A 13531-nucleotide genomic window follows, 5' to 3' on the forward strand; every position below is an offset into this window, starting at 1 on the left:
GTTTGCATTGGAGCAGTGTGGTGGAATGAACTTCAAATCTCTCCTCAAGAAGCTAGGCCCCCTTTATTTTACTATAATGTTAGTCCGATTATTATATTCAATAAGCGTAATTAATAATACGTTGTTTTGTAATATTTTTTCTTAAATTTAGGTATACACCAAAAATATTAAAATTGTCTAAGTCTAAATCTCATTGTCTTTGATTATATTATTTAGTATCTATTATATTTGACACTACGCTTAAGCAGTCCGTTATAATATATTTAGTGAATAAAAAGTTTATATAAACTAATTAGTGGTATTAAAACAGTCATTAGTACAGAATACGAACAATAACGATCCAAAAACTATAGAAACCCAGCGTCATCTCTTTGACATAACATTGTTTTTATTAAGTTAAGCGAATTATTCATATTAAATGCCTATCGAAACAGCTTTATATGATAATTAATTACCTATATATTTAAGACGGAAGTTCAATATAGATTATCCACTAATAAAGCGTTTAAAACTAAAAATAAACTACATAATGTTTGGTAAATAATTACTTCCTCACTGCAATCAACTGATTGAGTGAACACGTTTAGCACCTGATTGGCTGATGGTATGATTAGATTGACATGACGCTCGCCGGCATCGGCAGTACGGTGTCTTACGCAAGATACTGAAAATTGGTTTATTAAATTTCATACGAAAATTATATATATGAAAATTGTAACAGTGCGAAGTCTGGACATAATTGTTAATATTTTTTTTTTTCAAAACTTATATCTAAGAATATTTTTATAAATAAATAGTCTTTGTCAATCTTTATGTTTGCTTGTATATATCAAAAAACACTTGAAATATTTTAATACAGCTTAAACATTTTGAAAAAGAGCCGAGATGGCAAATCGTTGTAGCATATGAATCTTGATCGAACATTGTGAGATAAAACCCGGGTGAGCCGGGTATTGTTGAGTTTTCATACGCTTAATATGGTTTAAGGCTTATCTCGTGTTTATCATAGAATAAAAAGATAGATGCAATTCTGATATATACATCCCACCAACTCAGATGTTTTGGTGAAAAAAGCCCCAGAACTTTTCAAAAGGACGGGAGGCCTTGGTCCAGATGTGAGATGTTATCACTATAATATTCACAACGATTAATGTAATTTCTATAAATTATTTTTTTAATAAAAGTTTTATTTGCGAAGAGTTCCGTAACTATGAAGACTCTTATAAAGTTGTTAAGTTACGTTATATAATGAAATGGTATTGAATTGTGTAAGAATTGATGTGAGTCACGAATCTATATCGTCTTTGTATGCATAAAGTATCCCCTGCGGAAACAAGCGTGGTTACTTTATGGAGAGGCTTATTTCCGTCAAACAGTTTATCTTAAATCAATTTGCTGTGAACCTGTAAAATTGTAGTTTAAAAACATAATAAGTTATCAACATAAAATCGTTTATTTTTAAGTATTTTTAGTAACACAATTTGTTGTTTAGTTAGAATTAAAACTTCTGGTATTTAAATTAGCTCAATAAGAAAAAAAGCTTAGTAAAGCATGTTATTGAAAATGTTGTTATGTAAGTGTTGCTAGTGCATTTTTAAAATGAAAAACAAGTCTCATAAAATAAACTGCTATAGCAAAAAATAATTAATATATATCTTACCCGCAATACACGCGACTTCAGTTGTGTTAAATTTAACATAGAGTTTTTTTTATATACTTTGCAAAAATTTCATTTCCTAATTTAAAAATGATTACGATTGTGTGAACTCGAATAAATAAGCGAAATATAAAATCTAATAATATTAACAAAAAATTTGATATTCGATTTTTATTCAAGTGAATAAAAAGCTACAAAAAGAAGACATTTCAAATGATAAAGTCAGATTTTTTAAACAGTTATATTATAATATAAATGATATAAAAAAATGTCTCATTTAACCAGAATTTTTTATTTGAATTAATATTTAAACCAGAATTTAATATTTGAAATTTTGATATTATCTGTAATGATAGTTGAAGACAGTTTGTTTTAAGTAATGGAGGAGCGGATATTTAAAATGTCACTTAAATCCCTGCTACGTAGCCGTCTTCCGTGGAAGATTAATTACAGATGAGACCGGTCTAGGCACGGTGCAATTACACTGCTGTTAGAAGTTCTAGTTTAAAGCCTTCTCGTCAAAGTGTTAGGAAATATATGATTTAAGTAGGCTCTCGTGTTTATTTAACATGTTATGCAATTACGAACTTAATACACATTTTTATTAGATAACAAAATAATTCAATTAAGTGCTAACATTACGATTAGTCATCAAAATAATAGATTGAGTTGTTTTAATTTAATTTCAAGCATTCAGTAGAGCTTATCTCAAGACAAAAAATATCGCTCAATTTTATAAATATTTCAAACCACTTACGCTAAACTACACTTTTTTTTTACAATCGAAACAGCTGCACAATATGCCGTCGAGAGTATTTAAGCCGAACCGATATATTTATGACTAAAACAAAATGTTCTAAATAGGAAACGGATACTTTACAGGCTTATTCTGTTATTGTTATAGAGTTCAAAGTCTTGTTAGTAATGATTAAATTGAATTTATTTATATTATCATTATCAAAATTAACGTAATTCCAACGAGTAAGGCTTGTAACTTTTTTCATTTCGTCTTTGTAACAAAACAATTTACTGTAATATCGGCCTCGGGCGCTTCCGAGTTATGTTTTGTTTGCTTTGCAAGATAAATATATGAAGAAACTTTGCTTAACCCCGTTAACTCGACCGCAGAAGGCAACAAACATTTGCTCCAAGACTGTGTCCATGGCTTCAGACCGCATGTTCACATTTAATTTGTTGGTATATATTATTAGCTTTAACACATAGTCGTTGTAGTCGTTGAAGATATCTTTATTGAAATCGTTTATGAATTCCAAATTATATTCATATGAAAATCAAAAATATCCAATTCGTGAAACAAGACAAGGTCGTCCCAGATATTTGTAGAAAATTTAATGACTGCCACTTTAATTGGGTCACCTAATAAACGAGATGTCTTAAATATAAATCTTTTATGTCGTGTATAATATGATCTCGCGTGTATAAATTAAAATGATGCTCTTTTACTGATGCTAGGGCTGTATGCAGGCCCGTCTGGGTGGGCACCACCCACTCATCCGTTATTCTAGCGCCAAACATCAATACTCTATTGCTGTGTTCCGGTTTCAAAAGTCAATTTAAATTCAGGCGCACAAGGATTATAATATCTTCGTTTCTACTGTTGGCGGCGCATTAGGGCTGGGAGGTACAATTTATGTATTTGTAAATTTTCTTTGACTTGAGTTAAACACTTGCTATTAGGGGAGCTTACCTTCCAATTATACATTTACAAAAGTTTCTATATAAATAGGGCAAAGTCAAATGCAATTTTATTTTAAAACGATATACAATATTTTGTTTTAAAACGATATACTAATGACAAATGTTTTAGCGATAACAGATTAAACAAAATATGTAATGACAAAATTCGAATTATATCTTATTACAGCAATTGATTACATTTTTAGAGGTCAATAGACCCGGAACTATAGGTAATTCCTATTGTCAGTTTCATACACAACATGAACAAATCCTTCTCAAACGACTCGAATATCTAAATGAAATCGAAACAATCAGGGGGTCAATTCCACTAACTTTCCGACAATTTCGACTATTCCTTACAAACATTGACCTGACCTTCATCGTAACTGAGGAGCAATTCTACTTATTTATATCAGTTAACGATACGACCATGGTTATATTCTGATCCAACTTAGTCCGAACCGCAACTGGATCGTTGCGTTTCTAGAATAGGAAAACGGCTGAACGGCAACGATTACTTTTCAAATCGATTTGTTAGTAGAATTATCCTGAGCTATGCATAGATTTAATCTGTTAATCGCCCACTGACAAGCATATTTTTTGCTTAATTAAATAGTGACTACGGGATATGGCTTCAAAAAAATCTATAACAGATTTCTCGTTAGCCATGTTTCTTAAGCATCTGAAAATTAGATAATCATTGTTGATTTGCTATCAAAGTCGAATAAATTGTAAATAATTGGGATCTGTCATCAATAACTTTGCGAGTTTAATTTGTGAGCATAATGTATAATCGGCTTCGTATATCATTGCGCATTTAACCATATAAAATGTTGATTAAACTCGTTTATTTGACGAATTTAAACGAATTGACAGGAAATACAATTATTTATTCGTATAATAAAACTGTAATATATGTGAATACTCCAATCAAAATCGGTTTTGATCGTTTACGGTGCGGATGTTTGATAATGGTCGGATTTAAGACGTAGTTAAAACAATTTACATAATTCGTGTCTAACAATGGGATATCACAATTTGTAATGTAAAAATGATTGTATCGTTACACTAAGTGCAAGTGTAATTGTTCATGTAGATGACTTTAATATGTGAATTTGAATTTATGATTTGTACTACAAACATTAGGGTTAATTATGTAAAATTTTATTTCGATTAAAATAATTGTCTTTGTTCTTTTTTTGTTTCTTAAAAGGCAGAAGGACATGAAGTACTATGTTGGGTATCGTATTTTTAGAATTAATTAATCTACAGGTATCATTAAGTATAGATATAGTTAAGATCAATATATTTAAGTACTTGTTAAATTAAGATTGTTTTTTTATTTTTTATTATACAACTCCAAGGTCCAATAACATACACTCAGCTTTCATTCGAATATGGTTTAAATTATATTGTTGATTTTATTTTAATGTTCTTAAAATTTAATAACATATATTAAGGGCATTTTTAATGGGTTACATAAATGATCCAGTTTGGTAACTGTGACATCCTGGTGGTGATGGTATCGAGCGACAAATACGTTATATTTACGTTTCACCTTAAATATTTGGTCAATCCCTTCACAATTTACCGCGAGTCGCATATTAAGAGAATGTATGCGTCATTTTGCACTCGTGCACATGTCCAATGTCATCTTAGTCAATTGAGTCGTTCAAGCCAGCTTTTGCATCACAAAGATGCCTCAAGCCTTTTTCATTTTATGGCCTTTCTCTACGAAACTTAATTTGTTTGGTAATTTATTGTAAGTCAATAAAGAGTGAGTATTTAGTATTCACGAAAAAATGAACCGATAATTCCGACTGATCATGAAAGAAACTCCGAAAGATCATGACTTGATTACAAGACTAATTTGAAAGTTAACGAAATATCTAAATATGAATAAGTTATAAAATTATTTAGAAGGATAAGGGATGTAATTAAAATTAAAATATAATATTCAAATAAATTAAAAACTATTTAAATATTAACAATGTTAAATTTTATTAAATATCTGAAAGATCTTGCTTAAAATTGCTATGTATGACAAGTTATATAAATACTTGTTTTAATTAATGACCATTTTTGTTATATGGAGTTGTGTGTCCCAATTATGTTTCATAGCATGTTTGAATGCTACTGTTATAATAACGACAGATCGTAAACATATAAATGTTATGATTGAGTAAATATCCAGTTTTAATACGACCGAGCTTAGTGTTGATAAACGTGACAGATTATTCTGTAAGTTATTAAGTTAACATTTTAAACTTCATACAAAATGTTTAAATAAACAAATTATAATATTTGAATTTATAATAAACACGTTGATGTTTTGATTATAAAGTTGAAATTCATGTTGAAGTTATATTGAATCGTCGGTGTAAGTAAACGTTCACCGGGACCACTACGCCGTATAATTAATAACAACATGCTTACAAATACGAAATTCGGCCTGAACTGGCTGACAGTTATCGAATTCCATTGGAATATAAAATAACAGGCTATCCTGATGTCCCAAACAACTTTGATTGACGTAAACAAAATGTAACCGTACCGTGTCTCGTGTATTTTAACAGTCTTCAGAATGTTACGTAACCATTTCTCCAAAAATTCCGGATACTTATCAACGGCTTTCAAACTTTTAAAGCATAACAACAGTGTGAAAACACCTATAGAAATAAACACGCCGGTATATTAACTTTGCGATTTCCTGATCGACCTAATAAACGCAGATGGATAAGTGGGGCCTGCAGTCGATCAAGCAAACACGAATGAGGGCGATTGCCGACTCCAGGCCAGGGAGTGGTGCGCTAAGTTTATTTTTACGGCATTGCGGCATGTGGAGTGGCTGAGCATCTTAACCAAACCACGCTAAATTAACTTAAACAATCATTTTTATATTTGTTTTATCTCAAGTATTTATATCAAAATCCATTTTTTTATATACAATATAATGTTTCGTAATAATTATAAAATAAATGCAGAATTTACAACAAGGTTATCTTTGTTAATGTGAATATAACATAATAGAAATAATTATCAAAACTATTATTCTGTGGTAGCCATTATGATAACACAATAATTCCAAGCAAAATTTGACAAGTTAGATTAAGTTTTGGAGATAGATCACGATTCAACGAATTAGCAGTCTCGATGTTCGGAGAAAAGTTGATGTTATCATCTTCTAAGAATTTATAAATTAAATATTCCTTCTTTGTAAATATACCGTTTGAATTATTATTAGTGTTTCATTTAATTATTTAGGCAATAAATAATGTCTTTTTACTGACGCTCAGCCCCGGACTCTTTGGGTGATCAAAAGCCGGGGCAAAATCTTTATTTTGAGGCTGCTGACGGGGTCAGTCATTGTTTTAATGATAAAAAATACAATACGTAAATTAGGTGAGATTTATTTAAGAGAATTGAAATTTTGAAATGTTTTGCATCGTTTATTACCTATTTGCTAATAACCAATATTTACGTGTGACATTTAGCATGTGTTTACGTTTTACCAAGTGTCATAAGCGGATAGCTTGTCGTAAGTTGATTTGCTTAGTTTAATTGTGAACTAAACCTATTTTATGATACATTTCACGATTAATCTTAGTGACAGTAATAATAAATTTAATCTTTTTGTGCTAAAATCTTAATTAATATATTAGAATACGCAGTCTTTACTTTATTTGAATTATTTGTAACCGCGTTAAGTGTTTTTTTTTTTCTAAACTAATTATAAGACTCACTGAATATATTAAGAGCCGGAATATTTTTTTTATATTAATATATTTCAAATATTTTCTCGTAATAGGTGTCTCGATATCATATGATTTAAATTACATTAACAGCCTGTAAATTTCCCACTGCTGGGCTAAGGCCTCCTCTCCCTTTGAGGGCTTGGAGTATATTGTGCTTGCCTGGGTTTGAACCCGAAATAATCGGTTAAGATGCACGCGTTCTAACCACTGGGCCATCTCGGCTCATATGATTTAATGAACTTATAATATAGAATGTATTACCAAAATGCTTAACGGCACTCTAATTGTAACAATTTAGTTATTAGTACTACTATATGAATAAGTATTTCATAATTTATAAGATTCGAAAACATTAGTAGGTTACTTTAAATAATTCTACGGCATCTGATCAATCGCCTGGACCAACACTTTCTACCTTTTGTATGTATACTTATATGTGCATAACCTTTATGTTACTGCCCGGGGCCAGCAATTTGGTTGGACTCCCACATTCCCTATATCTGGGGCTGATACCATAACAATCAAAAAGGGGTTTTTTTTTAAGAAATGTTATAAATGCGTTTATTTATTAAATTGGATATAAAAATAACCGGCAAACTAGTGCCAATGAATTGTCGCTAAACTGTAAACTGTAAACTGCTTTCAGGAACACTCTTCGTGACCGATAAAGTTACACTTAGGTACTACATAAAAAAAAAAAATGTTTCAAGCAACTGTCTGACACCATTTTTTATCTAATGATGTAGTAATAGCTTTTCTATATAATAATAACAGAAAATATGAAAATCTGTCAAAGAAAATTAAAACGAATCGATAACATTAATAACTTTTTACGATGCGCATTGACATCACTAACGCATAAGGGTAATATATGTCATTAAAGACATACAGATAATTTGACTTTCACATAATTTACATCCATATATGCAGGCAGATTAACTAAGTGCAGACTTTCAAAGCTCAATTTGTAGAACAGACATAGAACACCACAATCGCACGGCGAATGTGGAGAGATATCATGGCGGACAATAACCACAAATTACTGCTCTAAGGCCGATTCATGCAGACACACGTAAACAGATAAACCTGTTTATGTGATCGAATATGGCTCGTTTATCACTTTCTCCATGTTACTGTCTAGCTCTAGTATTTCTTATCGTTGTTTGTCCATAACTTGTGAAAACACTTTGTAAGATCGCTTGAATTACTTAAACGAAAAGTAGTCCTGACTCCTGACTGAATTTATAATGGATTCAAAAATTAATTATACTTATAGAATGGTTGACGTAATCATTCCTTGATTTTTAAACTGTTCTAAATATTTAATAATTAATCATTATTTTACGTTTTGTCTTATTTTAGGTGTCTACTCGTCTATTTTATCAATTCAACAATTAAGCATTTAAGTTTTAGGTTATTTTTTATTTCTGAAATGCATTATTCTCAAGTGGTTATTGAGCTTATTAAGCTTCAAAAACAAGACTGGTATTGTTATTATTATACTGATATGATTGGCGATCGTATTTATATGAAAAACATATAATTACTTTTAGGGAAGGAAGGTGATTTATATATGTAAAATTAATTTCTAAGTTAAAGCTGTACTATTATTTTCTTTTTTTATGAATTAGTAAGTAATTTTAATTTAATTTTTTTTAAGAAATTATGAATTTATTTTAGAAACAACATTACAGCAACGTTTGCGTTACGTTACATACGACAATTTTATTATTTCGTAATTATAGTAACAGCCTGTAAATGTCCTGAGAAAATGCCTCCCATTCCTTTTCTTTCGAGGAAAAGATTTGGAGATATTTCCACAGTGGGAACTGCGCGATATTTAATATTGTATTAAAAAAATATGCTCATAATAAGTTTACATATATTTTTTCCATACGACCTTTTGAACTTGTAATATCGAATTCGGTCTTAATATCTTCATAATTGATAAATAGAATAACATGTTTGTATATCAATTTATTACAACGTATGTTATCAACTCGTAATTAAATAGAGATAAACTGCCCGTAGCCTAGTTTTAATCTGGCTCGCGTCCAGGGTCGGTTTAATTTGACCTTATAATAGGCCAATATTACAAGTTCAGGCGAACCTTATATATAAATATTTTACATTATAAAACGTAGCTAATGTACGATTAGAGAGGCTTTTCCAACGTTAGGCCTTGTTGCGAGACGAAGTTAGTCGTAAAAACTATAACAATTATAATAAGCCTAGGAACAAGATACAAGCCAGGATATTAGTTGGTATGCCACTTTCCTCCCTCCGGTGCTATTGACCTACTTATATAAGAATATTGATCTTTCGTTAAACACATTTCTCCAAATAATATTATAATATTTTTTTTATGTTACACGTTTACGACTGATATGTCTAAAAATACGGATTTAATGAATTTTTCGTTGAAAAAATAAATATATAAGTTCATCTATAATTACCAATTAGTTTCGACTTTATATTAATTGCCATTGTTTCATTCCAAAATAATTGATTTTATTGTAATCGAAATTAATAATATGTCACTCGTAATTAAATATACTCAAATAGGCTTATATAAAATAACAACACAGATAATAACAAGAATATATACGTCTAATTAAAAAAAGTAAAAAGATAAGTAAAAATGTAATAAAATCACTTAAGGAAAATTAAAGCTATGTAAATATTTATCAGAAACCCTTGTAATTCTCAACAGAGATTATCTAACTGCGCAGATATTATAATACACAAGTGTGTTTGCAAACACAAGTGCAATATATATCGCTACAGTCTTATAGTCCAATGGGACGCCAATCTGACACGATCTAAGAGAGTTACATCTAAATTTAGAACTGCTACTATGAAATTGTGTCAAAAATTTTGACCCATAACCTTGTGACAGTTTTTTTTTTTTTTTTCATTAGGGCAACCAGCAGTAGATACAATATCACATCCAAAATAGAAAAAAAAAATTACGTTTCAAAATTATCAAGGCAAAAGTTCTACCACTAAAAGTTAGTCTCACCATGCATTATCATATTACACTATGTAATTATTGAAAATATAAATTAAACATAAGCTTAATAATTAAAAATAAGAAACACATTACACTATACAATTTTAAACTATTATATAATAAATAATAATTAATAAAACCAATAAGATAAACCATATGATTAGAATTGAGCACAAATAAAATTCTTTATTTTTCGATTGAATTGAGGGCGACTATCGTGACATATGTCTAAATCTATATATCAGTTATATAATGTACCCAAAGAAAGTTACATGTAGTATGTAAGTAGCCGGCTTGCCTTTAGAAATAAACTACGGAAAATATTCGGTCACGAAAGGAAAATAATAAAGGCATATTCATTTCAGGTGTCGGGCGCTATCGAGCTCTCCGACCCGGCCAATTCTGCGGAAATACTACAACGACTACAAAATTCTGTAAGTTATCGCTTTAATCTTATCTAATTGTCTTCGTATCTCTGGATAACTAATTTAATCAAAAGGTAAACAATACAATAGTTGGAGTTACGGTGTGCAATATTTCAGAAAATAAAAATCTAAATATACTTTATTAAAAAGGCTTTTTTAAGTACTTTTGAATCAACATTTTACAAACTATATTAAGTGAAGCTATCACCGGTTCGGATTGTAAATTCTACCGAGAAGAACCGGCAAGAAACTCAGTAGTTACTCTTTTTTAACATTTAAAATACAAACTTATGTTAATTAATTATATACATTACACACAATTACATATGTATATAATATATCCTGCCTGGAGGTCAACAAGCATTAAGTCCGTGCTTTTTTATCATCTTTATAGTCATGTATTGAATAATATGATTTTGTTATTAATGTATTTATTACAAATGATTTGGAGATCAGCCCTACTCTCGCACATTCAGCTCACTGAGCATCCTCTTTATTATATGAACGTTATCTGATCTGAGGGCTGTATGCGGTGGGAAATTGCTGGTTTCGTGCACTTCCATTATGATTATGATTATGGTGAACAAGAAAGTTGCACGTCTGACAGGGTGTCAAAATGCGGTTTGCCTTTTCCTTCAGAATATCCAGTTAATTTCAACAACGATAAAATTAATCGCGTGCTAAATATGCAATGAAATATAATTATATAAAGAATAGGTAGTGTGTTTCGAGGAAACAACAAACGGGTTCATAAAATGCATCGCATGGTTCAATGAAAAAACACATGACAACGACTCACATAAAAATATTTTAATACAAAAGTAGTTTCATTATTTTTTTGTTTAAGTCATAAATTCTAAATTAAGAATGTAATAATTTTACTAACATATTTTTGCTTCAATATGGTATCATATATGGTTTATCATCTATTTTTGCGTATTTGTAAAGAATCAAGGATTTTACTACAATACTATTCTGAATTTCGTATAACATAAACATGATTCACTATTTGCGTTTTAGTTTTAATTTATATTGCGACTATATACAATAAATTATAAAATTAATTAGATATTAAAGTACAGTTCCGTATAAATGTACTCTGGGGAAAATAAACGCAATGCTAGGATAGACGTTAAACACAATACAAACATTAACGGGTTCACACTAACGCGGTACAACATTCCATCTCTACTTCTCTTCCTGTGAGTTTTAAGCAAACATTAACAATGATTTAACAATCATCTTATTTCCAAGAAAAACTAACCCGAACGTATCAAACTTATGGCAAGTAAAAATATCAACAATTCATTTATTTTGACTTTTTTGTATGAAATTCTGTCATGTATTATTGGTGACGTAAGAATGACATATAAAAGTATTTTATGGGTAACATTTGGCGAAGTACCAAGTCGCAAGTTGCGACTGCAAATCACAAGCTTAACTTATCTTTAGCGCAGAAAGCGAGGTAGACGAGAAAAGTCTTGAATGTGCCTGAAATCTGAAATGGTATCATATTTATTCCAAACATACCTGAAGCATATTTATGGAAAATACTCTACGTGACAATAAAGAGAATGGAAACGAAAAATGATGTAATTATCTCGTATCGTGTAGAGAATTTGAGGATTGTAACTGTACGACTCGTAGTTACTTTACCTATTCTGAACCACATTTTTACTGTTAAATGGAAAACAGAAAGAAAGATTCTGTTTTATATTTTAAGTTTTCTTTTGAATGTTTGAATTTATTTTTTGATACAGTTAGTAGGACGAGCAAATGGGCCACCCTGTTACTGCTGCTCATAGACATTGGCGCTATAAGACACATTAACTATTCCTTACATTATTAATGCGCTACCAAACTTGGGAGGTAAGGTGTTCCTGTAGTATCATAGGCTTCAACAAATTAACAGGACTCAATAATACTAAGTAATGCTTTTTGGCGGTAAAATATGTGACGAGTGGGTGGTAGCTACCCTAACTGGCTGAACAAAGCCAAACGAATGGATTAATATATGGATAAACACATGTGTATACAAATGAATAAAAAAAAAATCGTATACCGAGAAAGTACTTGCACAATCCGATTATTATTATTGATGCCATATAAAGACGATGTAAAGCTATCATTGAAATAAATTGCTTACTCGGGCCTAAAGATCGAGACATTGCAATATCTTACAACTTACTTTATTGCGTACATTGAAATATCTACTAGGATTCAACAAATGTCATGGCCTGATCGCTTTATAGTAAACTATTTGTTTCCGCAACTTTGTCTTAACCAGATACCAAACTACATTAACATCAAATATCTCTACGATCGATGTACTGGTTCAATAGTAAAGACAGATAGAGTTCGTTTCACATTTATAATATTAGAGTATTATATGTATTATTATTATTAAAAACTATTTATATTTAATGCTAAATTTCACTTATTAATAGTATTGTGTAGTAAATTTGTTTAATCATTAATGTTTTCTTTAATATTTGTCGTAATTAATATAATTTCGATTTTAGATAAAACAAGTCTTAAAAGTGGAAAGCACTCTATTACGGTGTTGTAGACTTGTTCTCCGGGTTTCAACTGTTTCAAGCCGCTAATGACTAGACTACTTGTCTAGAAAATTACCTAAAATGATCTACTCAATTTGTTATACCGGCTTTTAGCCTTAAATACTTCTCTATTTGTCAGTTGCTTACGAAAGATAAGCTGTTTACATTCTCTCCGAACAACTTATAATAATCGTAGTACATTAATTTATTCAAACTTTAATTAATGCGACAATATACGAAATAGCCAAAATAAATCACACTGTTGTCTCAACATCATTAATATTATACAGACGTGATATTATGTAATGTATAAAACATATTTGTTTAATATATATAGACAAATATATATTAAACAAATATGTTTTATAATAGGGTCGACGCCAAGTCGTACTTTATGCTGGAGCACTCTGTATATACTTAGGTGA

At 30.1% G+C, this 13531-nt stretch overlaps 2 protein-coding genes across 6 annotated transcripts in view; one reads left to right on the forward strand and one right to left on the reverse strand.

The window, feature by feature from the left end:
• The window catches only part of LOC113394298 (tensin-1), a 94933-nt gene that overhangs the window by 36956 nt on the left and 44446 nt on the right, over positions 1–13531 (forward strand). For all 5 annotated transcript variants that reach the window (XM_026631544.2, XM_026631547.2, XM_026631546.2 and 2 more), the window contains one exon: positions 10489–10557. In XM_026631544.2, coding sequence (XP_026487329.2) covers positions 10489–10557 — 69 coding nt within the window. The remainder of the gene's footprint in view (positions 1–10488; positions 10558–13531) is intronic.
• LOC113394492 (probable RNA methyltransferase CG11342) overlaps positions 1–13531 on the reverse strand; it is a 212952-nt gene that overhangs the window by 16354 nt on the left and 183067 nt on the right. The gene's annotated exons all lie outside the window — the stretch shown is intronic.

This window comes from Vanessa tameamea, chromosome 4 (assembly GCF_037043105.1).
Source record: "Vanessa tameamea isolate UH-Manoa-2023 chromosome 4, ilVanTame1 primary haplotype, whole genome shotgun sequence".
NCBI classification, from domain to species: domain Eukaryota; kingdom Metazoa; phylum Arthropoda; class Insecta; order Lepidoptera; family Nymphalidae; genus Vanessa; species Vanessa tameamea.